General features: G+C 44.1%; 2 protein-coding genes across 2 annotated transcripts; one reads left to right on the top strand and one right to left on the bottom strand.

The window, feature by feature from the left end:
- The first annotated feature begins 1,911 nt into the window (after positions 1-1,911).
- LOC118388171 (rho guanine nucleotide exchange factor 25-like) lies at positions 1,912-21,960 on the top strand. The gene is made up of 13 exons (XM_052526917.1): positions 1,912-2,065; positions 2,458-2,524; positions 2,786-2,889; positions 5,484-5,553; positions 11,969-12,058; positions 12,279-12,371; positions 13,024-13,074; positions 13,313-13,390; positions 13,527-13,718; positions 13,926-14,106; positions 17,066-17,271; positions 18,258-18,365; positions 20,578-21,960. Exons 1-13 carry the CDS (start codon positions 2,022-2,024, stop codon positions 20,692-20,694), a joined length of 1,401 nt encoding a protein of 466 aa, XP_052382877.1. The 5' UTR covers positions 1,912-2,021; the 3' UTR covers positions 20,695-21,960.
- Positions 21,961-23,048: 1,088 nt separating this feature from the next.
- LOC118389484 (transcription factor Sp5-like) lies at positions 23,049-25,773 on the bottom strand. Its single transcript, XM_035779391.2, has 2 exons — positions 25,209-25,773; positions 23,049-24,847 (listed from the first exon to the last, which is right to left on the bottom strand). Exons 1-2 carry the CDS (start codon positions 25,281-25,283, stop codon positions 23,696-23,698), a joined length of 1,227 nt encoding a protein of 408 aa, XP_035635284.1. The 5' UTR covers positions 25,284-25,773; the 3' UTR covers positions 23,049-23,695.
- Positions 25,774-26,354: the final 581 nt, after the last annotated feature.

Raw genomic sequence — 26,354 nt, 5'->3', positions numbered from 1 at the left:
TCGTGGTCAGATTTGCCGAAAGGGGGAAGGGAGGGCTTTGTACGCGTCGCGGAAGTTAGAGCAACAATGATCCAGAATTTTTCTAGCCCGGGTCGCGCATTTGATATGCTGATAAAATCTAGGGAGCCTTGGCCTTGTTAAAATCCCCAGCTACAATAAATGCAGCCTCAGGATATGTGGTATCCAGTTTCCATAGAGTGCAATGAAATTCTCTCAGGGCCGTCGAGGTGTCTGCTTGGGGTGTGACGTACACGACTGTGATTATAATCGAAGAGAATTCTCTTGGTAGATAATGCGGTCGACATTTAATTGTAAGGAATTCTAGGTCAGGTGAACAAAAGGACTTGAGTTCCTGTATGTTGTTATGATCACATCACGACTCGTTAATCATAAGGCATACACCCCTGCCCTTCTTCTTACCAGAGAGATGTTTGTTTATGTCGGCGCGATGCGTGAAGAAATCAGGTGGCTGTACCGACTCTGATAACGTATCCTGAGTGAGCCATGTTTCTGTGAAACAGAGAATGTTACAATCTCTGATGTCTCTCTGGAAGGCAACCATTGCTCGGATTTCGTCTAGCTTGTTGTCAAGAGACTGGACATTGGCAAGTAGTATACTCGGGAGCGGTGGGCGGTGTGCCCGTCTACGGAGCCTGACCAGAAGACCGCTCCGTCTGCCCCTTCTGCGGGGCCGTTGTTTTGGGTCGCCTGCTGGTATCCGATCCATTGTCCTGGGTGGTGGACCAAACAGAGGAGCCGCTTCGGGAAAGTCATATTCCTGGTCGTAATGTTGGTACGTTGACGTTGCTCTTATATCCAATAGTTCCTCCCAGATGTATGTAATAGGACTTAAGATTTCCTGGGGTAACAGTGTAACAAATAATACTTTTAAAAAACGAAATACTGCATAGTTTCCTAAAAACGCAAAGCGAGGCGACCATCTCTGTCGTCGCCAGATGTAGAGTGACACTCTGACAGAGCTCCTTCCAGTGGCCAGACGAAAGCCACTCCTCAGTAAAAGGCAGATGATAGTCTGCTTGGAATTTGCCAAAAGGCCCCTAAAGGACTCTCAGACCATGAGAAACAAAATTCTCTTGTCTGCTGAAACCAAGATTGAACTCTTTCAGTTTAAAATGTTTAATACATTTGCAAAACACGTCATTATGGGGCATTGTGTGTAGATTGATGAGGGATTCAATTTTATTTGATCAATGTAATGCAAGTAAATTTGGAAAAAGCCAAGGTGTCTGAATAATTTCCAAATGCACTGTATGCTGTTGGGTGTACTCGAGGAATGGAGTTTGGAAACAATGACCTAGGGAACCCCTTTCTGGCACACAAAATGTACCCCTCGTTCTCCCTCTGTGTATCTGACTATTTGACTCTATTCATCATTTCGCTTTCAACACCTCCCTCACTCTCTCCAGTACATGTAAAACTCTAAAATAACCTCAGCAGTTTCAATAAAAAGGAGAGAGGGAGAGAGAAAAATTAATAGAGGGAGAGAGATGGAAAAACGCTTATTGCTATCGGATTACTGTGGGTTTGGAGTGGCACAGCAGGCAGTATTTTTCCGAGAGGATAAGTAGTGAGGAGTCTCTCTCCTGGAACAGCCAACAGAATGCTGTCCTTTTCCTGAGGAGTCTCCCTCCTGGAACAACCCACAGGGTGCTGGCCTTGTCCTGCACTCTCCCTATTTCCTCGCTAACATTCCCATGGACGTCTGCTTTCTGGATTAGGAACCAGCCGCCAGCCACAGATGAGGTCCAGTTAATGAAGGGTCTGTTTTTCGGTCGGTCTGTTGGTCTGTCTGTCGGTCGGTCTGTCTGGCCTGGACTCTATGCTCTCTTTGTACAGCAGACATCTTTGTACAGCAGCATATAGTCAATGGACCTGGAGTGAATACATGAGCTCACCTCTCCGCCCTCTGCTTTCAGAACCATCAATCTTCCACCATTCTCTTGGAAGAAGAAGATGGCTCCTCCCTGATTGATGACTCAACAAGCCAATGGTCAGCCACAATGGACAGTGAAGAGGACAGGAGGAGTGCCTTAGAGAAGAGCATGTAGGTGGTGGTGACCTCCACGTCAACCCACACTGTGTCCAGTCTTCATAGCCCCTATCTCATTATTGGACCCAGACTGTCAGTTTTCCACCACAGTATAATGCAGCATCTGAGTGCTCCTGGTGCTTCAGCCATTAAGTCTCTGGTTGCTCCCCAACTGGAACTCTATTCCCTACACAGTGCACTCATTGTTAAAAGTAGCACACTATAGGGAATAGGGCGTAATTTGGGGCGCAATTACTATGATGATGAGAGCTAACGGTGTGATGGAAGTGCAGGTTCCACTCTGGGAGAACCCCATCCCTCACTGTTATGAGAGAAGTCACACTGTTTAATGGCTGCCCTCTTTTACTGCAGCCAACTCTCTCTCTCTATCTCCCCCCTTTCCCCAGATATGTGCTGACAGAGCTGATAGAGACAGAGAAGATGTATGTTGACGACCTGGGATTCATAGTGGAGGTGTGTGACAAATCTATCATCTACCATGTTTGATGCAGACACCTTTCTTAGTTATTTGTATGATCTAAAGTACACTTCAAGTCTCAATTTCTTGTTATTTCATAGCAGTTGCCCTATTTTCTCTACCATATACACAAAGATGACTATAGCCAGATGCTCTTCTGTGAAGTAGCCCTATTTTCCTTCCTGCGGTGGTGTGTGTGACCCCTCAGCACTGATCTATGCATGTATGTGTGTATGTGTCTCCTCTGCTCTGCCCAGGGCTACATGGCCAGCATGGCCAGTCAGGGGATCCCAGAAGACATGAAGGGCAAAGACAAGATAGTGTTCGGGAACATTCACCAGATCTATGACTGGCATAAAGAGTAGGTTGTGTGTGTGTGTGTGTGTGTGTGTGTGTGTGTGTGTGTGTGTGTGTGTGTGTGTGTGTGTGTGTGTGTGTGTGTGTGTGTGTGTGTGTGTGTGTGTGTGTGTGTGTGTGTGTGTGTGTGTGTGTGTGTGTGTGTGTGTGTGTGTGTCTGTGTACTGTACCTGTATACGTGTATACTGAGCACCCTTAATCTGAAGTGTTTCCTGTTTTGGAGTGCACACTGAGACTGGAGCATATTTATCAGCACTATCACAGTCTTATTCTGTCGCACCGAATCCACCTGGCTGTGTCAGACATTTCCTGTGTTCTGTGCGGACGTGTGTGCGTGTGTGTGCATCTATTTCTCTCTCTCCTGTGTTTGTGTCTCTGTGTGTACATCTGAATGTAAAAAACATTATGGGCACCTGCTCATGACATACTGTAGACTGACCAGGTGAATCCAGGTGAAAGCTATGATCCCTTATTAATGTTACATTCTCGTCAATCAGTGTAGCTGACGGGGAGGAGACAGGTTAAAGAAGGATTTTTAAGCCTTGAGACAGTTAGACATGAATTGTGTATGTGTGCCATTCAAAAGCTGAATGGGCAAGACAAAATATTTAAGTGCCTTTGAACAGGGTGGTAGTGGTAGTAGATGCCAGGTGCACGGATATGTGTGTGTCAAGAACTGCAACATTGCTGGGCTTTTCCACGGTCAACAGTTTCCCATGTGTATTACAGTTTTCTCCAACTGCTTACGCACAAAATCTTTTCATGTCACATGATTTTTGAAACCTCTCACTCAAAGTGCAAAACTACACACCAAATATCCAAAACCATAAGCTATTTCTCAGCCTTTGACTAAGTTGTCAATTGCATAAAACACTTTTTTCAAAATACTACACACAATTCTCAACCCAAAACACAAAACTCTAACAGGAAGTGACTTGCTTTCCTTTTCCAAACACAACCAATCAAAATGCTACACTTATTCACCAGGTCACACACACACTCCTCACATGTGCAAACACTTATAGCTTAACTGATCACTAACCAATCACTGCTTTACTGTAGTATAGGCCTATAAATAGGTCAAAGGTCAGATTACCTGTTTTGAACAATGGAGCAAGAGGAGTAGGAGGAAGAGGATGAGGGCAAAGGCAAAGAAGAGAAGGAAGGAGAGGCATCTCTAATGAGATTAGGGCAAAATTAGTTGATTATGTGATCAACCACGGTTTGACCATGAGAGAGGCTGGACTGAGAGTCCAGCCCGATTTGAGTCGATTTACAGTGGCGTCCATAATTCAAACCTTCAGAAATGAGAACAGGTATGCAACTATCTAATGAATATTTTAGCATTACAGTAATGTACTGTAAAATACGTATGACTTCATAGTATTGCATAAACATTTGTAACTCTAAGCCATCAATGTACTGCACTGCATTGAATGAATGATGTTGGTTATCATGCTGTACTACATTTTTTTGTACATTGTTTACAGTTCCTATGCTGAACACATACTGTGTTTGAATTCTGTACAGAGTGGAAAGGCAAAGACATCATGGAGGACGAGGACGCTTGTTTACAGATGTACAAGAGACTGCAATTATAAATATGGTCTATGTGGGGACATAGAGGTTGCCTCTGTCCAAGGTTGGATACGCCATGCTAGGAGATTCTTCCCTCGATGTTTGGCAAGAGAAAACCTATCTTGTGATGTGGACGAAGTATCGTGGCCAGACTCAGGCCGGAGAAGAGATAAAGCGTAGCTTAGCACTGGTGACTGCGCCCCCCCCCCCCAATTCCTGTACTGCCCCCTTGGGATGCCACACACACAATTGTGTTCTTTACTCTATTCTAAAGAATATACTTTTGGTTTACATATGTTTATGGTTTTGTTGTATGCTACTGTATACAACAGTAATGTTTGGCCTAATAAATATTTTCTGTTTCCACATTGCATTGGTGTTTTCAGTGTACTTGTTACCCCTCTCAGCAGATGACTTTCACTGTAGAACATTGTATTGAAATGTAGATATAAGCCTATGAAAGACCAAAGAGCTTTAGATTTAGAACAACAGTGTTTACATGGTATATCCAAAAATGTACTATTATGAAAGCAGTGTTTGCCATTTGATGCAAATGCTTCATTCTGACATGTGTTTATGGCATTTTGAATGCAGTATTACATTTTGAAGGAGATGTGAGGCATTTTGCATTTTGTGTGTGCAGTTTTGGGAATAGTGTGTACAGTTTTGAAAAAAAGGAGACAGTTTTGAAAACTTGTGTAAGCAGTTCGAAAAAACTGTAAGAATGATCCACCACTCAACGGACATCAAGCCAAATTGACACAACTGTGGGAAGAATTGGCGTCAACATGGGCGAGCATCCCTGTGGAACGCTTTCGACACCTTGTATACTCCATGCCTCGACGAATTGAGGCTGTTCTGAGGGCAAAAGGGGATGCAACTCAATATTATGAAGGTGTTCTTACTGGTTTGTACTCTCGGGGGAAGTTGTGTGTGTGTCTATGTCTCTTCCCCTCTGCCTGTGTGTGTAGAAGAGTGTGTACTGGTTTTTGACCCCCTCCTCTGCTCTGTGTGTCGTAGCTATCTTCTGGGGGAGCTGGAGAAGTGTGTGGCTGAGCCCAACAGACTGGCCCAACTCTTCATCAAGCATGTGAGTCTGTGTGTCGTGTGTGTGTGTGTGTGTGTGTGTGTCTAGTGTGTGTGTGCATGCGTGTGAGTGGACGTATGTGTTTGCACGAGTGTGTGTGTGTGTCTTTGTGCAAATGAGTGTGTGTGAGTTTGCACAAGTGTGACTGTTTGCAGACACACCATGAAAACCTAGCTCCTTTGATTGTGTTTGCTTGTATTTGGAAGGAAGTTCCAGGGTTTGTCTCTGTGTTTTTATGTGTGTTTGGTAAGAAGTACTGGTCTCTTCAGAAAACTGTGTTTAGAGTCTCTGACCTACTGCCGCCAGATATGTCTTGATTGTTCAGGCTGCCTGGAGGAGAGGACAGGAGAAAGCCAGTAGAATAATAATAAGTGCAGTCATAATTATCAACAGAGCTTTTTACTATGCTGTGGTCACAGCTCACAGATCCAATTACAAAGAGCCAGTGTTAAAACGCCAGACTGTTGATGAAACTGTGGAACCAAATAAGCCAGAATAGCTCAATAAATGACATTGAAAGCAAATAAACAGCTGTGTTGGTACTTAGTGCACACTCACAAACAAACTCACACACACACACACACACACACACACACACACACACACACACACACACACACACACACACACACACACACACACACACAACACACACACACACACACACACACACACACACACACACACACACACACACACACACACACACACACACACACACAAACAGCTGTGCTTTGTGTGCTGAGATCAGGATCTCACAGTAAAAATTGGTCCAAGTGAGAGGAAGAGCAGGACAGGACCGTGGCAGGAAACAGTCCGTGTACATGCAGGGGCAGCCCCCCTCCCTATTCCGAAATTGCATTTTTGTCCCCCCAGTTTATTCTTGGCGATACAAAACGCGATACAAAACGAGCCAACGATGTGCTTTAGGACCATGTAGACGCCTCCCAGCAGTCAGGTAGGCTGTTTGGAGTGTTTATCCGACTGGATAATAAAATAAACAAATATAATAACAATATGTCTCCCCGACTTCTAAAACTAAAGTTGCTCCCCTATCCACACGTACACACATTCATACATTATTTTCTATAGGCAAACACAGACTTTAATCCCAGGGAGTCGGAAGAGAAAGAGACGGTGTAAGAGAGGATGACGTGCGGTCACCCCTACATCGGCGAGTAGATAAACCACCTCTACCCTCGATTCTATTGGCGAATGTACAATCACTGGAAAACAAACTGGACGAGCTCTGTTCGAGACTATCCAAACAACAGGACCTGAAGAACTGTAATATCCGATGTTTCTCTGAGTCTTGGCTGAACAAGGACATGGATAATATACATCTGGCTGTTTTTTCTATGCATCGGCAGTACAGAACGGCAGCTTCGTGGAAGCTCAAGGGGGAGGTGTGTGTCTCTATGTTAACAACAGCTAGTGTGCAATCTCTAATATTAATGAACTCTAGAGGTCATGCTCGATAAGCTGTAGACCATACTATTTACCAAGAGAGTTTTCATCCACAGTATATTTTTCGTAGCTGTCTATTTACCCCCACACATCGATGCTGGTACTAAGATCGCACTCAACGAGCTGTATAGGGCCATAAGCAAACAGGAAAATGTTCATCTAGAGACAGCACTCCGAGTGGCCTGTGATTTTAATGCAGGGAAACTGAAATCCAGCTTACCTAATGTCTACCAGCATGTAACCCGTGCAACTATAGGCAAAAAAACTCTAGATCACCTTTACTCCACAAACGGAAACTCATACAAAGCTCTCCCTCCATCCATTTGGCAAATCTGACCATAACTGTATCCTCCTGATTCCTGCTTACAAGCAAAAACTCAAACCGGAAGTACCAGTGATGCGCTCAATAGGGAAGTGGTCCGATGAAGCGGATGCTAAGCTACAGGACTGTTTCGTTAGCACAGACTGGAATATATTCCAGGATTAATCCGATGGCATTCAGGAGTTTACCATATCAGTCACCGGCTTCATTAATAAGCGCATCGACGATGTTGTTCCCACAGTGACCGTACGTACATATCCCAACCAGAAGCCATGGATTACAGGCAACATCCGCACTGAGCTAAAGGCTAGTTCTGCCACTTCAAGGAGCGGAACACTAATCCGGACGCTTATAAGAAATCCCCCAAGACCTCCAATGAGCCATCAAACAGGCAAAGCGCCAATACAGAACTAAGATTTAATCCTCCTATGCCAGCCCTGATGTTTGTCTGATGTGGCAGGGCTTGCAAACTATCATGAATTACAAAGGGAAACCCTGTCGGGAGCTGCCCAATGACGCGAGCCTGCCAGACGAGCTAAATTACTTCTATGCTTGCTTCCAGGCATCAACACTGAACCATTAATGAGAGCACCAGCTGTTCCGGATGACTGTTTGATCACTCACTCTGTAGCCAATGTGAGTAAGACCTTTAAACAGGTTATCTTTCACAAGGCTGCGGGGCCAGACGGATTACCAGGGCGCGTACTCAGAGCATGTGCTGACTAGCTGGCATCTGTCTTCACTGACATTTTCAAATTACACCTGAAATGTCTGTAATACCTACATGTTTCAAGGAGACAGCCATAGTCCCTGTGCCCAGTAGCGCCAACAATGAGACAACCTATAGGGAGGAGGTCAGAGACTTAGCAGTGTGGTGCAAGGACAACAACATCTCCTTCAATTCTTCCCCGTCAGGAGGCTGAAAAGATTTAGCATGGACCCTCAGACCCTTAAAAAGTTCTATAGCTGCAAATCAAATCAAATCAAATGTATTTATATAGCCCTTCGTACATCAGCTGATATCTCAAAGTGCTGTACAGAAACCCAGCCTAAAACCCCAAACAGCAAGCAATGCAGGTGTAGAAGCACGGTGGCTAGGAAAAACTCCCTAGAAAGGCCAAAACCTAGGAACCAGGCTATGTGGGGTGGCCAGTCCTCTTCCGGCTGTGCCGGGTGGAGATTATAACAGAACATGGCCAAGATGTTCAAATGTTCATAAATGACCAGCATGGTCAAATAATAATAAGGCAGAACAGTTGAAACTGGAGCAGCAGCACGGCCAGGTGGACTGGGGACAGCAAGGAGTCATCATGTCAGGTAGTCCTGAGGCATGGTCCTAGGGCTCAGGTCCTCCGAGAGAGAAAGAAAGAGAGAAAGAGAGAATTAGAGAGAGCACACTTAAATTCACACAGGACACCGAATAGGACAGGAGAAGTACTCCAGATATAACAAACTGACCCTAGCCCCCCGACACATAAACTACTGCAGCATAAATACTGGAGGCTGACACAGGAGGGGTCAGGAGACAATGTGGGGGGGAGGGGGGTGGGGGCACCAACCCAGACAGGAAGATCACATCAGTGACTCAACTCACTCAGGTGACGCACCCCTCCCAGGGACGGTATGAAAGAGCCCCATTAAGCCAGTGACTCAGCACCTGTAATAGGGTTAGAGGCAGAGAATCCCAGTGGAAAGAGGGGAACCGGCCAGGCAGAGACAGCAAGGGTGGCTCGTTGCTCCAGAGCCTTTCCGTTCACCTTCCCACTCCTGGGGCAGACTACACTCAATCATATGACCCACTGAAGAGATGAGTCTTCAGTAAAGACTTAAAGGTTGAGACCGAGTTTGCGTCTCTTACATGGGTAGGCAGACCATTCCATAAAAATGGAGCTCTATAGGAGAAAGCCCTGCCTCCAGCTGTTTGCTTAGAAAATTCTAGGGACAATTAGGAGGCCTGCGTCTTGTGACCGTAGCGTACGTGTAGGTATGTACGGCAGGACCAAATCAGAGAGATAGGTAGGAGCAAGCCCATGTAATACTTTGTAGGTTAGCAGTAAAACCTTGAAATCAGCCCTTGCCTTGACAGGAAGCCAGTGTAGGGAGGCTAGCACTGGAGTAATATGACCAAATTAATTGGTTCTAGTCAGGATTCTAGCAGCCATATTTAGCACTAACTGACGTTTATTTTGTGCTTTATCCGGGTAGCCGGAAAGTAGAGCATTTCAGTAGTCTAACCTAGAAGTGACAAAAGCATGGATTAATTTTTCTGCATCATTTTTGGACAGAAAGTTTCTGATTTTTGCAATGTTACATAGATGGAAAAAAGCTGCCCTTGAAATGGTCTTGATATGTTCTTCAAAAGAGAGATCAGGGTCCAGAGTAACGCCGAGGTCCTTCACAGTTTTATTTGAGACGACTGCACAACCATTAAGATTAATTGTCAGATTCAACAGATCTCTTTGTTTCTTGGGACCTAGAACAAGCATCTCTGTTTTGTCCGAGTTTAAAAGTAGAAAGTTTGCAGCCATCCACTTCCTTATGTCTGAAACACATGCTTCTAGCGAGGGCAATTTTGGGGCTTCACCATGTTTCATTGAAATGTACAGCTGTGTGTCATCTGCATAGCAGTGAAAGTTAACATTATGTTTTCGAATGACATCCCCAAGACGTAAAATATATAGTGAAAACAATAGTGGTCCTAAAACGGATCCTTGAGGAACACCGAAATTTACAGTTGATTTGTCAGAGGACAAACCATTCACAGAGACAAACTGATATCTTTCCGACAGATAAGATCTAAACCAGGCCAGAACTTGTCCGTGTAGACTAATTTGGGTTTCCAATCTCTCCAAAAGAATGTGGTGATCGATGGTATCAAAAGCAGCACTAAGGTCTAGGAGCACGAGGACAGATGCAGAGCCTCGGTCTGATGCCATTAAAAGGTCATTTACCACCTTCACAAGTGCAGTGTCAGTGCTATGATGGGGTCTAAACAGCCTTTTCTAAAAATTTTGAGAGGAATGGAAGATTCCATATAGGCCGATAGTTTGTTATATTTTCTGGGTCAAGGTTTGGCTTTTTCAAGAGAGGATTTATTACTGCCACTTTGGTACACATCCGGTGGATAGAGAGTCGTTTATTATGTTCAACATAGGAGGGCCAAGCACAGGAAGCAGCTCTTTCAGTAGTTTAGTTGGAATAGGGTCCAGTATGCAGCTTGAAGTTTTAGAGGCAATGATTATTTTCATCATTGTGTCGAGGGATATAATACTAAAACACTTAAGCGTCTCTCTTGATCCTAGGTCCTGGCAGAGTTGAGCAGACTCAGAACAACTGAGCTTGGAAGGAATACGCAGATTTAAAGAGGAGTCCGCAATTTGCTTTCTAACAATCATGATCTTTTCCTCAAAAAAGTTCATGAATTTATCACTGCTGAAGTGAAAGCCATCTTCTCTTGGGGAATGCTGGTTTTCAGTTAGCTTTGCGACAGTATCAAAACGGAATTTCGGATTGTTCTTATTTTCCTCAATTAAGTTGGAAAAATAGGATGATCGAGCAGCAGTAAGGGCTCTTCGATACTGCACGGTACTGTCTTTCCAAGCTAGTCGGAAGATTTCCAGTTTGGTGTGGCGCCATTTCCGTTCCAATTTTCTGGAAGCTTGCTTCAGAGCTGGGGTATTTTCTGTGTTTCTTATGAGAAATGTTTTTAGTTTTTAGGGGTGCAACTGCATCTAGGGTATTGCTGCACCATTGAAAGCATCTTGACTTGCTGCATCATCACTTGGTATGGCAACTGCTGGGCTTCCAACCACAAGGCGCTACAGAGGGTAGTGCGTACAGCCAAGTACCTCACTGGGGTTGAGCTCCATGCCATCCAGAACCTCTATACCAGGCGGTGTCTGAGGAAGACCCTAAAAATACACTGCTGCCTAGTCACTTTATTCCTAGTTACATGTACATTCAGTATCGACCTCAATTACCTCGTACCACTGCACGTCGAATGCAATTGTATTATGTGATACACACACCAGCCCTCTCCCACACAACAGCAGCAGGGGAGAGAGAAAATGAGAGTAATAAACAGAGGGAGCACTTCAATTGATTTTGCGTAGTTTCACAGTGCCTTGCTGTCTCCCACTCTGTCTTCCTCTCTATTTTTTACTCTATATATCTCCCCCCTCAGTCTCTCTCTCTCTCTCTCTCTCTCTCTCTCTCTCTCTCTCTCTCTCTCTCGTCCCAGTTCCTTCATTAATCCAACATGTTTAATTAAGCAAGGGCGAATTAAAATGGTTCCCACCAAGCCGCCGGAACCATTTAATAAGGCAAAGTTCCTGCTCTTATTTAACAGACTTCAAAAGAGCCTGGAGGGGAAGGAGAACGGAGTCCAACTTAGGGGGATAAGAGGTTTAGAGCAGCCATGCTGGGGAAGCACTTAACCTACACACACACACACACACACACACACACACACACACACACACACACACACACACACACACACACACACACACACACACACACACACACACACACACACACACACACACACACACACACACACACGGACCACATGCACCACCATCTGGTATCGATCTCTCATCATCTCTGTGTTTGTTTTTGGACCTCTAGGAGCGGCGTCTCCACATGTACGTAGTGTACTGTCAGAACAAGCCCAAGTCAGAGCACATTGTCTCAGAGTATATCGAGACCTATTTTGAGGTGAGTGACTCTTCACAGTACAACTACATGGACAGTTTAAGAGCAGTTTAACCCCACTTAGGCATTGTTGTAGCCTAATTCCTCTTATTTATCTAACTCTGGTTCTGACTGAGTGTATCTTCAGTGCTCATTCTTTGTCTTGGTTTATGTCTGACTGACCCAAACCTGCCCTTAGTTCTGTGTATGTTGCTGTGAGGAGCTAACCTATCTGGTTCTGTAGGAGCTGAGGCAGCAGCTGGGCCACAGACTACAACTCAACGACCTGCTTATCAAACCAGTACAGAGGATCATGAAATACCAACTACTGCTCAAGGTGAGTGTGTGTGTGTGTGTGTGTGTGTGTGTGTGTGTGTGTGTGTGTGTGTGTGTGTGTGTGTGTGTGTGTGTGTGTGTGTGTGTGTGTGTGTGTGTGTGTGTGTGTGTGTGTGTGTGTGTGTGTGTGTGTGTGTGTGTGTGTGTGTGTGTGTGTGTGTGTGTGTGTGTGTGTGTGTTTAGAATACAATGTCATCTAGCCCCAGATGATTTGAGTCTTCACGTAATAGAGATGTATTGAGTGACCTGTCACTGCAAGAGATGATGAAAAAGAAAGGCAGAAATAGATTGGGAGTCACTGGAGAATAAACAGGCCATCCCGCAGCATTGTGGAAGCTTTAGCTGTGATTTAGAGATTAATGTTGAAAGCTTTTGTCCCAAGAGTCACAGGTCCTCTCATCAGCTCCCTAATCTCACAGTGGATAATATGTAACTCTTCCGTGATGAAACACAAGATAAATCAAATCAAATCAAATCAAATTTTATTTGTCACATACACATGGTTAGCAGATGTTAAATGCGAGTGTAGCGAAATGCTTGTGCTTCTAGTTCCGACAATGCAGTGATAACCAGCTCAGTCCTATTTTGTAGACTAATCCTTTTAGAGTCCCTCCAAAACATTCAATAAACTGTCCTCTAATTGGATCCCTCAGGACTTCCTGAAGTACTACACCAAAGCAGGAAGGGATACCTCAGAGCTGGAGGTGAGAGTTCTCCCAAAACTATGGTACAAACCGTCATGGTCAAAACATTTCCAATACTCACATGTGATATTACTATAAACTGCACACACAGTTTAATCTCCCCGCTCTATTGAAGAAAGCGAAAAAAAGGTACTCTTTTCAGTTACAAACCATAATTGTCTTTGCAATCCCACACCATCTCTCTCTATTTCATGTCCCTCATTCCCTATCTCCACCCCTCCTCCTCTTCTACCCACAGAGAGCGGTGGAGGTGATGTGTTTCGTGCCCAAGCGATGTAATGATATGATGAACGTGGGCAGACTGCAGGGCTTTGAGGTGAGATACCCAACACCAGACTCTGTTCTCCACATGATGTTGTGTTTTCTTATGTGTATGTCTCTCTCTCTGTCTCTCTCTGTCTCTCTCTCTCTGTCTCTCTGTCTCTCTGTCTCTTTGTCTCTGTGTCTCTCAGGGGAAGATCACAGCCCAGGGGAAACTGCTCCAGCAGGACACCTTTACAGTTAGTGAGCAGGACAGCAGCTTCCTGTCCCGTGCCAAAGAGAGGCGGGTCTTCCTGTTCGAACAGCTGGTCATTATCAGTGAACCAATTGATAGGAAGAAGGGCTTCTCTCTGCCAGGGTACACCTTTAAAAACAGCATCAAGGTGAGAATGACCTGTGTACATGAATTTGATAATAACTACTTTATTGAGGAAGAGCGTACTTACTACTGTATGCCTGTGATATGATGTTGTCCCACCTAACTATCTTAAGATTAATGCACAAACTAACTGTAAGTCTCTGTGGATAAGAGCGTCTGCTAAATGACTAAAATGTCAAATGTGTGTGACCCCTGTCTCTCTGTGCTGCAGCTCAGTTGTCTGGGTGTGGAGGACCACTGTGAGGAGGACCCATGTCGTCTGGTCCTGACGTCCCGCGGGCCTGATGGGAGCGTGGCACGCTTCGTTCTGCAGGCCTCGTCCCAGGAGACTCGGAGGGCCTGGGTCAACGACGTTGTCCAGATCCTGGAGACCCAGAGGAACTTCCTCAACGGTACTGCTGCTTACCACCACGGGCCGCATACATTGCATTCGGAAAGTATTCCACAGTTTGATAAAACTGATTAAATCCCCCCCCTAATCATCTACACACAATACCCCATAATGACAAAGCAAAAACAGGTTTCTAGAAATTATTGCAAAAAAGAAAAACAAGCTTGGCACACCTTTATTTGGGGAGTTTCTCCCATTATTCTCTGCAGATCCACTCAAGCTCTGTCAGGCTGCATGGGAAGCGTTGATGCACAGCTATTTTCAGGTATCTCCAGACATGTTCGATCAGTTTCAAGTCTGAGCTCTGCCTGGGCCACTCAAAGACATTTAGAAACTTGTCTTATCTCGAAGCCACTTCTACGTTGTCTTGACTATGTGCTTAGGGTTGTTGTCCTGTTGGAAGAGGAACCTTCGACCCAGTCTAAGGTCTTGAGCGCTCTGGAGAAGGTTTTCATCAATGATCTCTCTGTACTTTGCTCTGTTCCTATTTCCCTCGATTCTGACTGGTCTTCCAGTCCCTGCCACTGAAAAACATCCGCACAGCATGATGCTGCCACCACCATGCTTCACCGTAGGGATGGTGCCAGGATTCCTCCAGGTGTGATGCTTGGAATTGAGGCCAAAGAGTTCAATCTTGGTTTCATCAGACCAGAGAATCTTGTTTCTGATTATCTGAGAGTCTTGAGGTGACTTTTGGCAAACTCCAAGCGGGCTGTCATGTGCCTTTTACCGAGGAGTGGTTTCTGTCTGGCCACTCTACCATAAAGGCCTGATTGGTGGAGTGCTGCAGAGATGGTTGTCCTTCTAGAAGGTTCTCCTATCTCCACAAAGGAACTCTGGAGATCTGTCAGAGTGACCATCGGGTTCTCGGTCACCTCCCTGACCAAGGCCCTTCTCCCCCAATTGCTCAGTTTGGCTAGGCGGCCAGCTCTAGGAAGAGTTTTGGTGCTTTGTAACGTCTTCCATTTAAAAATGAGGCCAATGTGTTCTTGGGGACCTTCAATGCTGCAGCAATTTTTCGGTACCTTTCCCCAGATCTGTGCCTCGACATTATCCTGTCTCGGCGCTCTACGGACAATTCCTTCAACCTCATGGCTTGGTTTTTGATCTGACATGCACTATCAACTCTGGGGTATTATATATACAGGTGTGTTCCTTTCCAAATAATGTCCAATCAATAATTATGGCAGGTGGACTCCAATCGAGTAGTAAAAACACCTCAAGGATGATCAATGGAAACAGGACGCACCTGAGCTCAATTTCGAGTCTCATAGCAAAGGGTATGAATAGTTATGTAAATGAGGTATTTTTGTTTTATTTTTGATAAATTAGCAAACAACTCTAAAAACCTGTTTTCGCTTTGTAATTATGGGGTAGTGTGTAGATTGATGAGGAAAAAAATGTATTTAATCAATTTGAGAAAAAGGCTGTAATGTAACAAAATGTGGAAAAAGTCAAGGGGTCTGAATACTTTTTGAATGCACTCAGTGTGTCCCAAATGGGATCCTGTTCCCTATTTAGTGCACTACTTTTGAACAGGGCCCATAGGACTCTAGTCAAAAGTAGAGTTCTAAATGGGGAGTAGGGTCCCATTTGGGCCTCGAACTGCTCTTAAACGCTAGTAAAACCAAATGCATGCTTTTCAACCGTTCACTGCCTGCACCCGCACGCCTGACTAGCATCACCACCCTGGATGGTTCCGACCTTGAATATGTGGACATCTATAAGTACCTAGGTGTCTGGCTAGGCTGTAAACTCTCCTTCCAGACTCATATCAAACACCTCCAATCGAAAATCAAATCTAGAGTCGGCTTTCTATTCCGCAACAAAGCCTCCTTCACTCACGCCGCCAAACTTACCCTAGTAAAACTGACCATCCTACCGATCCTCGACTTCGGCGATGTCATCTACAAAATTGCTTCCAACACTCTACTCAGCAAACTGGATGCAGTTTATCACAGTGCCATCCGTTTTGTCACTAAAGCACCTTATACCACCCACCACTGCGACCTGTATGCTCTAGTCAGCTGGCCCTCGCTACTTATTTGTCGCCAGACCCACTGGCTCCAGGTTATCTACAAGTCCATGCTAGGTAAAGCTCCGCCTTATCTCAGTTCACTGGTCACGATGGAAACACCCACCCGTAGCACGCGCTCCAGCAGGTGTATCTCACTGATCATCCCTAAAGCCAACACCTCATTTGGCCGCCTTTCGTTCCAGTTCTCTGCTGCCTGTGACTGGAACGAATTGCAAAAATCGCTGAAGTTGGAGACTTTTATCTCCCTCACCAACTTCAAACATCTGCTATCTGAGCAGCTAACCGATCGCTGTAGCTGTACATAGTCTATCGGTAAATAGCCCACCCATTTTTACCTACCTCATCCCCATACTGTTTTTATTTATTTACTTTTCTGCTCTTTTGCACACCAATATCTCTACCTGTACATGACCATCTATTACTCCAGTGTTAATCTGAAAAATTGTAATTATTCGCCTACCTCCTCATGCCTTTTGCACACAATGTATATAGACTCTCTTTTTTTTCTACTGTGTTATTAACTTGTTAATTGTTTACTCCATGTGTAACTCTGTGTTGTCTGTTCACACTGCTATGCTTTATCTTGGCCAGGTCGCAGTTGCAAATGAGAACTTGTTCTCAACTAGCCTACCTGGTTAAATAAAGGTGAAATGAAAAAATAAATTTAAAAAAGACATTTGTTTCTCTCGTTTTTCACACACAGGTAAATGTCCTTGGGAAATTGAGTATTTCAGGATATTTTTAAGCTGTGTTTTATAGAATGTATTAATTGATTGATTCATTTTATTAAATGATTATAGATTATAGATTATAGATGCTCAATAAATAAATTAGTGGTGCCATTTGTTAGGTGTCAACTCTATGGTTTTGTCTCAATTCTTATCCCTCCAACTATCCTCCTGTCGTCTCCTGTGTACCGTAGCTCTCCAGTCTCCTATAGAGTACCAGCGCAGGGAGAGCAAGTCCAACAGCCTGAGAGGAGCCATGAATGCTCCCGTTGCACCGACCTCTGGCCTGCGACCCCACTCCTCTGCCTCCATTGACCGCCAACGGCTACCCAACCTGCGTTCTTACAATACCTCCCTGCCCTCCCTCCACCTGCCCAGCCAGCCCCCTGCAGACACACAGGTACTACTACCCAACTGACTGCAACAATAAACTCACTAGGCTGATCTGATAGTCATAGCAACTGAAGATTAAATAGTGTCAGCAACTACTGGATATAATATATTTAATTTAAATCCCACATGATCTCTCTCTCTCTCTCTCTCAATTAAATTATATTAAATTAAATTCAAGGGGCTTTATTGGCATGGGAAACATATGTTTGAAGTGAAATGGAATAACAAAAGTGAAATAAACAATAAAAAGTGAACAGTAAATATTACACTCACACAAGTTCCAAAATAATAAATACATTTCAAATGTTATATTATGTCTATATACAGTCTTGTAACAATGTGCAAATAGTTAAAGTAAAAAGGGAAAATAAATGAACTTAAATATCGGTCATAAATCCTGATGCTGTGATTCCGCACTGTGTTATTTCATCCAATGTATATGGGAGTTTATCAAAATTGGATTTGTTTTTGAATTTTGTGGGTCTGTGTAATCTGAGGGAAATATGTGTCTCAAATATGGTCATACATTTGTCAGTAGGTTGAGAAGTGCATCTCCATTTCCACCTCATTTTGAGGGCAGTGTGCACATAGCCTGTCTTCTCTTGTGAACCAGGTCTGCCTACGGCGACCTTTCTCAGTAGCAAGGCTATGCTCACTGAGTCTATACATAGTCAAAGCTTTCCTTAATTTGGGTCAGTCACAGTGGTCAGGTATTCTGCCACTGTGTACTCTCTGATTAGGGCCAAATGGCATTCTAGTTTGCTCTGTTTTTTGTTCATTCTTTTCAATGCGTCAAGTAATTATCTTTTTGTTTTCTCATGATTTGGTTGGGTCGAATTTTGTTGCTATCCTGAGGCTCTGTGGGGTCTGTTTGTGTTTGTGAACAGAGCCCCGGGACCAGCTTGTTTAGGGAACTCTTCTCCAGGTTCATCTCTCTCTCCCTCTCTCTCTCTCTTTGTTATTCAATTCTCTTTTATCTTTTATCTCCTTCAGTCCCCGCTGTATCTTAGCCCTGCGACACCCTGTCCCTCCCATCTCCCTCTGACCAGCCCTCAACAGCTCAGCAATGGCCTGCGCCCCCCTGCCCAGCACATCTTGCAGGTACTCAACCACACTGCAGGGAAATACTACTATCCCCAAGTCCTATTTTGAGATTGACCACAAATTTCTACAGAAATATAATTGATTTACAGTACAGGAAAGTGTGAGTTATTTAACTTAGAACTCACCACCATGAGTAGGATCTCTGTCATTAACCTCCCAATGCTGCCATAAACTATTTCATCACTTCAGATCACAAACAGATCAGCAAATAGTTTAGTTTATAAATAGCTCTTTACTGTTTTATCATATAATCCCCCTGGACATTGGCCTGGGGTTGTCGTGGTTGTCAGTGCTAAAGGGAAATGACTGGGGCAGCCCTCTCATTCTTTCCTAATGGGAGATATCCTGTTGTTGTTCCCAGCCTGGGTTACAATACTAACAGCACCCTGGCAGGCTGTCACACTGATATGTGGTCAGTTCCTATAAAAACACTATAGAACCCATAAAGCAGGGGTAGGCAACTAGACTTAGCTGCAGGCCAATTCTTTGTCAGAGCAGATGGTCGGGAGGCCGGAACATACTTATAATAATGTGTTCTCTGCAAATTGATCACAACTAAGGCGGCAGGTAGCCTAGTGGTTAAGAGTGTTGTGCTATCAACGCTAAGGTCACTGGTTTGAATCCACAACTGCCAAGGCAGAAAAATCTGCTGTTCTGCCGTTGAGCATTAACCCCCAACAACAACTGCTCCATGGGTGCCCATGACGTCGATTAAGGCAGCCCCCCGCACCTCTCTGACTCAGAGGGGTTGTGTTAAATGCGGAAGAGACATTTTGGCTGAATGCATACTAGGTATTCCCTTTCCCTCCCTTCAAGCGAAAAATAGATTATATTGGAAAATAACATGATCACATATCTCTTTTTTGATGTATTTATGGGAATACATGGGAACAGATGTTTCAGTTCCTTGGGATAACTAGCCCAGTGCCCTGGCTGGTAGTTTATTCTATTTAGCCAGACTCTCCCCAGGCTGTATCACAACCGACCGTGATTGGGAGTCCCACAGGGCGGCGCACAATTGGCCCAGCGTCGTCCGAGTTTGGGTTTGGCAGGGGTAGGCCGTCATTGTAAATAAGAGTTTGTTCTTAACTGACTTGCCTTGTTAAATAAAGGTTAAAAAAAATAAATGGGGAGGAAATGGGTTTGATTACAGGACTCCTATCAGAGAGGCTTATCAAGCCTGTTTCCACACTTCATTTTAGTTCCTCCTCTGTCTCCCTTGTAGATAGACAAATAGAGAACCCTTCGGGCCTTTGAAAAAAAGTTTCATGTTGCCCTATCAGTGGGTAGATGGGGGGGTATTTGAAACTCTTCTGGTGTATTTGGAAACCTACAACTGATATAGAGGTGAGAGGACTGATATCATTCCGTATCATTTCCTGCAATAGGTTGATTTAGGGCAGAAGGCTAAGTGAGTTCAGACTGCAACCTTGTACTGCTAGAGTGCAGTAAGGTCACTCTTCCTGTCTCCACCCAGGGTTGATGTAAGGACAGGATCTTGCTTTAGAACCACTCAACATACCACCACGTTTGTCTTTCCTCTTTCCTCTCTGCAAGGCTAGGTAGGGTCTCAATAACATTTTACTGCAGTGGGCTAAATCACACAGTGTTTCTTGGTAGTCTTAAATCTACATTGAAACAAAAGTATAAACACATGGTTATGGGCTTAAAAACAAGAATACACCTGTATCATGTCAGATATAGAGTTGAAATGTTTATTTATTTTACTATAGGCAAGTCAGTTAAGAACAAATTCTTATTTTCAATGACAGCCTAGGAACAGTGGGTTAACTGCCTGTTCACAGGCAGAACGACAGATTTGTACCTTGTCAGCTCAGGGATTTGAACTTGCAACCTTTCGGTTACTAGTCCAACACTCCAACCACTAGGCTACCCTGCCGCCCCAAATGTATTCAACTTTGAGTTTGCATCCCAATATTACACTGTATATACGTCAAAGAAGAGGCAAATATAACAAAACTGTTTGACATGGAAATTAGAATCATTAAAAAAAGTGTATTAATTGTGAAATCATGAAAATGATTAATAACATTCCACCCATGAGGCCACTAGGTCATTTGACTGCAGGAAATGGTTTTAAAGGGTTTGATATAAATGTAATTGACATATTAAGCCTCTTGGCCTTAGTATGACTTCACTATGTGCATGTAACTGAACATGCTGCCTCTGTCTTATCCTGTCTTCTCAGGGGGGTACTGACAGATACCATGGACCCATGCCGGGGGAGGGAGGAGATTATGCATCAAATCACTCTGGCAACCATGATCAGCTGACAGATCTCTCTCTGCATGAGCATGAGTGCTGATGATGTGTGATGACCTTTGGCCTCACATACTGAATGAGGGGGTGTATGGTGAAGCTGCCCCTAGATGCTGATATTAGTTTAGTTTTGCATTATCCCCAGTAATGGCTAAGGTTCGGTTTGGGCGATGGGGAAGCTGATCCTAGATCTGTGCCTAGAGGAGACTTCACCCTGGAGTTAATGAGGGGCAGGCTGAGAGACCCCTGGCTAGCCTGGCTCTACTCCACGGAGGACAGGCAGGGGGCCTGGGGCGGGATCACTCCTTGTGATTACCCTAATATTGCTATATTACTATTACTATGGTATCTCTAGCTTGTAATAAGGATTATTTTGTGTGTATTTCTGTCATTATATTATATTTTCTACTATTTTGAAACCTCTACTTACTATTGTGATGTCAGAAGTGAAGCAGAATTGCAGCCCTCTATGGTGTTTCTGTGAGAGAAATGGAAAAGTAACCAGTGGTCTCTGATGTTGACAGTGTGTTTGTGTGCCCATGTTGGTATGTATGTGTGACTGGTACATTGCATCTGTGATGCGATGGTAGCTGTTCACATTGCAAATGGTTTCTACAGTACAGTACCCCTAAGTTTGTCACGAGTTTATACATGATTGAACTTCATATGGTGACATTTTTAACACAATTTGGTTTCATAAAGAAATGATAGACATTTGGGACCGCTTCTTAAGTCGCCAACTCTTTACTGTTGCTTTAATCTTAAACAGGCGAACCATATTACCATTATGCTACTGCTACGTGTGACAGCTTCTATCACTTTGTACAAGAAGGGAAGCAAAGACTAGTGGGCGATAATGGCATGTCTATTCTCTGTCTCTCTTTTTATATAGCTTACCAGTACGCTCCTATCCTGAGTTCATCCTCATCACTATGTCATGAAGCAGCCTTTGGGTCAAGAGTGTTGACATACAGCAATGACATTGTGGTCCTTGTACAGTTTTGAAATTTGATTGTGGGACGGAATTTGTCTAGGAGTTGAGCAGCTGCAGTCATGATTGTCTACTCTATGCATACCGAGCAGCACAGTAATAATTGATACGTTTTCCTTCATTTTAGCGGCTACTTTAACACCGCCATTGTTCCAACGTTATCTGAAGAAAACACACGGAAACTCACACAAAGCCCACTCATAGCTGAAGGAGAGAGAGGAAAAGGGAACAAAGTTCAAGGGGTCATACATCTGTCAATGTCATTATGAATGTAAATAATATTCTGTGGGACCATATCAATAAAAACAAAATGCAACACTGCGCTGCTGTTTGTCCCCCTGTCATTCTTGTGATCTTGGTCGTTGTCATGTTATAAGACTGTCAAAAAGGAACTGGTAGTGAGAGTTCTTATCCTGAAAAACCCGGAACATCCTTGCCCATTTCCTTCACATAGCTTACACACTAACGGTTGCCTTTGTGAAATGAATACTACCACTCGCAACAATCCCACAAAACAATACAAAAGTGAACAATAGCACCAATAAGCAAGAGTAATTTGATGTATTCCGCATCAAATGGAACAACGTTTCACACATTCGTAGGTGTTTGTTTGCGGTTCGTTTTGCCTACATGACAGTCTTTGAGTGTACTGGAAAAATACTGTAGGTATTTAGCGCCATCAAATGGTGAGTTGAGGGACAACTTTAAATGCTCAATATTGGGCCCCTGGTGGTAGATTGCATATGAGGCTACCTGAGGATAGAAGATGCTCACAAACATGTTCAGATATAGCTTTTCAGGTGGAATGCTGAGGTTTCTGGCAATGTATGTCAGATTTGGCAAGAATGGAAAAAATGTGAACGGGGGAAGGGTGGGATCATAAACTGTCACCACGGCTAAATCAAAGGACACTGGTATCAGCTGGGGGCCAATAAACAAGGAGGTTTCCTTCCTTGTTCGAGCTCTCTGTTGCTATACCTCTACCCATAGAGAGATTATTAACTGGCTAAATAGTAACTGACAACAATTGACAACATCGCAAAACAATCATTTGAACTATTGAAAAGTGTTATCTTTTTTAGTTTTATTTGAATGAAATCAAGCAGTTTTTTACTCTACCTTAGTTTTGCTTATTTGAGTCGAATCACACTACTATTTTAACTTTCTGGCAACCAAATGCCAATGAATTTACAATGTCATTTATCCTATGCATATCAAATTCATTCATAAGACGTTTTATAATTACAATAAAAATGTTTTTTAAAAATACACACTTAAAAATAAGCCAATACTTGTAACTTATCAAAAATAGAAGGCTTAATTAATAGCACAATACATTCTAGTGGTTTTTTTTGTTGGTTAGTTTTATTTGACAATTTAAGATACATGAAAAATGATATACCCGGCAACAGATACACATACCACAAACTGTCTAAAATATAAACACAATAAAGTCAAAAGACCATTGTGGTGTAATTAGTGTTTATTATTGAAAACCGTAACACTGAAAATACTCTGCTGGCAGACTGAATCAAAATAACCATAGTGAACAGCATTATTTCCATGAATCTTTGTACTCTGACTTCCTCTCTGATGTCTTTGGTCATTCTCTGAGACCACTTATCTCCATTAGGGGTCCATGAGAAAGGAATATTCAATCACCTCAGCCCTCCTGCTTTTATTGCGAGTCTCCACACAGGCAGGCAGGCAGGCAGGCATGCTGAACAGAATGGCCTCTGAAGATCACAGGCCTCCTGCTGGTGGTCCCGGGGACAATGCTGGCTACAATGACCATGACAAACACGTTGTCAAGACAATGGTTTGACAGTGTAAAAGTTTGTGTGTTTGCAAGAAGTCGTTTTTTTTTCTCAAGAGAAAGGCCATTGAATCACTGGTCTGCCCTTGACTCTCAGTCTCCACACTGGCCCTCCTGTCTTTCTGCTCTTTCTGAGGGTCTCATCACCTGGACTCCACACACACAGAGACTGGCGCTGGGGGTCTCAGAATACAGCACACTGACTGTGAGTCCCTTGGCTTACCTCTCTTGGTCTTTTCTCTACTCCTTCTTGATGTTCCTGTCTGGTCCTCTGCTACCACCCGGTCGCTGTGGAGCCTCCTGCTGGGGGCCCTGGCTATCCCTTGACTCTGGCTGTCCCCTCTTACCCTGGTGGGTCTTCTCATGTTTTGCTAGGTGGTCGCTCCGCATGAACCTCTTCCCACATGCCTGACAGCTGAAGCGCTTCTCCCCCGTGTGTGTGCGCAGATGCCTCTGCAGCTCGTCGGAGCGTGTGAAGTTCTTCCCGCAGAAGAGCCAGCTGCAGAGGAAGGGCCGCTCCCCAGCATGCCAGCGCAGGTGGGCCTTCAGGTGGGACGTCTTCTTATACACCTTGCCACACTCGGGCAGGTGGCAGATGTGGAGCCTCCTACGGCCTGGTTCTTCTGGGTTTGCTGGAGCCCCTGTACCCCCAGAAATGGACTGGCAGTTGGGGCACTTGCAGCGCCTGCAGCGACGTGTGGAGCCCAGCAAGCCCTTGGATGAGCCCTGGAGGAGGGCTGCGATCTGAGGCTGGTGCCCCAACACCAGCTGTCTGCCCAGGGCAAAGGGGTGGTGATGGTGGGGGTGGCTGTGAGGTTGGTGATGGCCATGGGGGCTGCTGGTGGTCTGCGGCAGGCTCCACCATTGCTGACCTTCCTCTGTATACCCACCAGGGTGGTAGGGGTGTCTTGTTGTGGAAACTTGGAGGAAGTTAGGAAAGTTCTGCCCAATACTATTGTTCTGGTGGTGGAAGTATGGGGTATGAGAGCTACCCTGGATCTGAGGAGCGAGAAACTTTCCTGGAGAGAGATCAAAGGCGTAGGCAGTCGGGGTGGAGGAGGGCTCAGCCGGAGGGGTGAGAGGCAGCTCATGGAGGTGGTGGTGGTGGTGGTGGGGGTGAGGGCCCAGTCCACTCTGGATGTGGCCAGGAAAAGATACTTTTGGCACTGTCACAGTTGCCACCTGTTGGACCCCAAGACTAGAGCTCTGGACCACATCCCCTCCCCACAACTGGAGCATCCCAGTCATGGAGCTCATGGTCCCCTCATAAGGATGGTGTTGCCGCTCCTGCCCCACTCCACTGCCTCCCAGATGGGCTTGGCCACAGGTGCTGGCCAGGAAGGAGGATAGGGGATGGGGCTCATTCTCAGGAGAGGAGCTGGCTATGCGGTGCTATGGAGTAGAGAAATAATGGATGTTAGACATGCTGTACACTATTGAATTTGATAATCTTGAGTAATAAACAAGATACAAAATCAATATATTATAATGATTACCGAGAAACAATAGAGCAGTGGTGACCTTTTACAGTGGACCATAACATTTCTATTTCTAAAATATATGTTATACTTTTTCTATGTATTTAATGAACTAAACTAAAGTAACAGTAAAATACTGTTAACAATTTAATAAACCGGACGAATTCCTAAAAAGATACTGGGAGAAAATTAATCAATTATTGCACGTGGCACTGAAATGTCTCTCCTATACCAAATTTGCTCCAAAAAAAATCCAAACATATTTTCCTCCTCACCTGTAAGAAAGGTTGTAGAAAGTGATCGGTCCCCGGCAAAGCGGCCATCCGTTTTTGTGTCTCCACTACGCGCATCTGCGGCCAATGTTGCTTTTTGACTGCTCGCAGCGCACGGAAACAAAATCTTATCTAGAAAACGAGATTTGGCAGTGTCTGAATTCTCATCCAGTCAGACTCCTTTACTGAAAAAAAATAATAAACCCCATAACGTGTTCTGTAAATTATCGTGAAGAAATAAAAAATACCATAGAATAAAAACAGATTGTAGAAACAATTCCAAAATTCGGGCTCCGGTGGTATCCCTTCTGCAATCTATCTCTCCCAGTAATTTTAGGTGACAAACTTTCAGCAACCTTGTCTTCACTGATTGCCTCGAACGCTATATCCTTTGAAGTGCGACGAAACCAATCGACACATTCTTGGCAGCATCTTGTTATGGAGAGATGTCCTCTGCGGGATCCCTTTCACGAGTGGGCCTACAGAAAAGTAGGAACTGTGTGTGCGTGCGTCTATGTCAGGGAGAGAGAGGGAGAGAGCGAGAGAAATTATTTTTTCTCCCCCACTATTCCTACTACAACTATTTGCACATTGTGAAAAAACACTGTAGGCTACGTAGATATGTCTTTATGTTTTTCTAACCTTTGTAGTGCAATGTTTACTGTTAAGTTTTAATATTTTTTCGTTGATGTTGTTAAATTTGTTTCTTCTAACGTTTGTTTATTGTTTATTTCACTTGCTTTAGCAATGTAGACATCTGTTCCGCATGCCAATAAAGCCCTTTTGAATTTAAATTAATATTGAATTGAGAGAGAGCCTGAGAGAGAGAGTGCGCGAGGGGGTGGGGAGGCAGGGGGTGGACAGAGACGGACAGAAACTTTTACAGTATTTATGGTTTACCTAGATAGGCTAATTTAAATGAATGGCCAAACTATCCACAATTTATATTTTTATGATAAGGCTAATACCTTCGGCCTACTACCAGAAACTAGTTTAATCAACATTGTTTCCACACCATTTCAATTACAACAAAAAGCAATGTGATGACGTTACATTTTGAACTTTTAACCTAAATCCAATGACAGCGTGAACTTTTTTTTTGTTGATTTCTCGTTGAATTCACGTTAGTTGACAACTCAACCAAACGTA

Source organism: Oncorhynchus keta, chromosome 10 (genome assembly GCF_023373465.1).
Source record: "Oncorhynchus keta strain PuntledgeMale-10-30-2019 chromosome 10, Oket_V2, whole genome shotgun sequence".
NCBI classification, from domain to species: Eukaryota; Metazoa; Chordata; class Actinopteri; order Salmoniformes; family Salmonidae; genus Oncorhynchus; species Oncorhynchus keta.
Note: the sequence above shows the minus strand (reverse complement) of the source record. Positions and strands in the feature narration are given on the sequence as shown.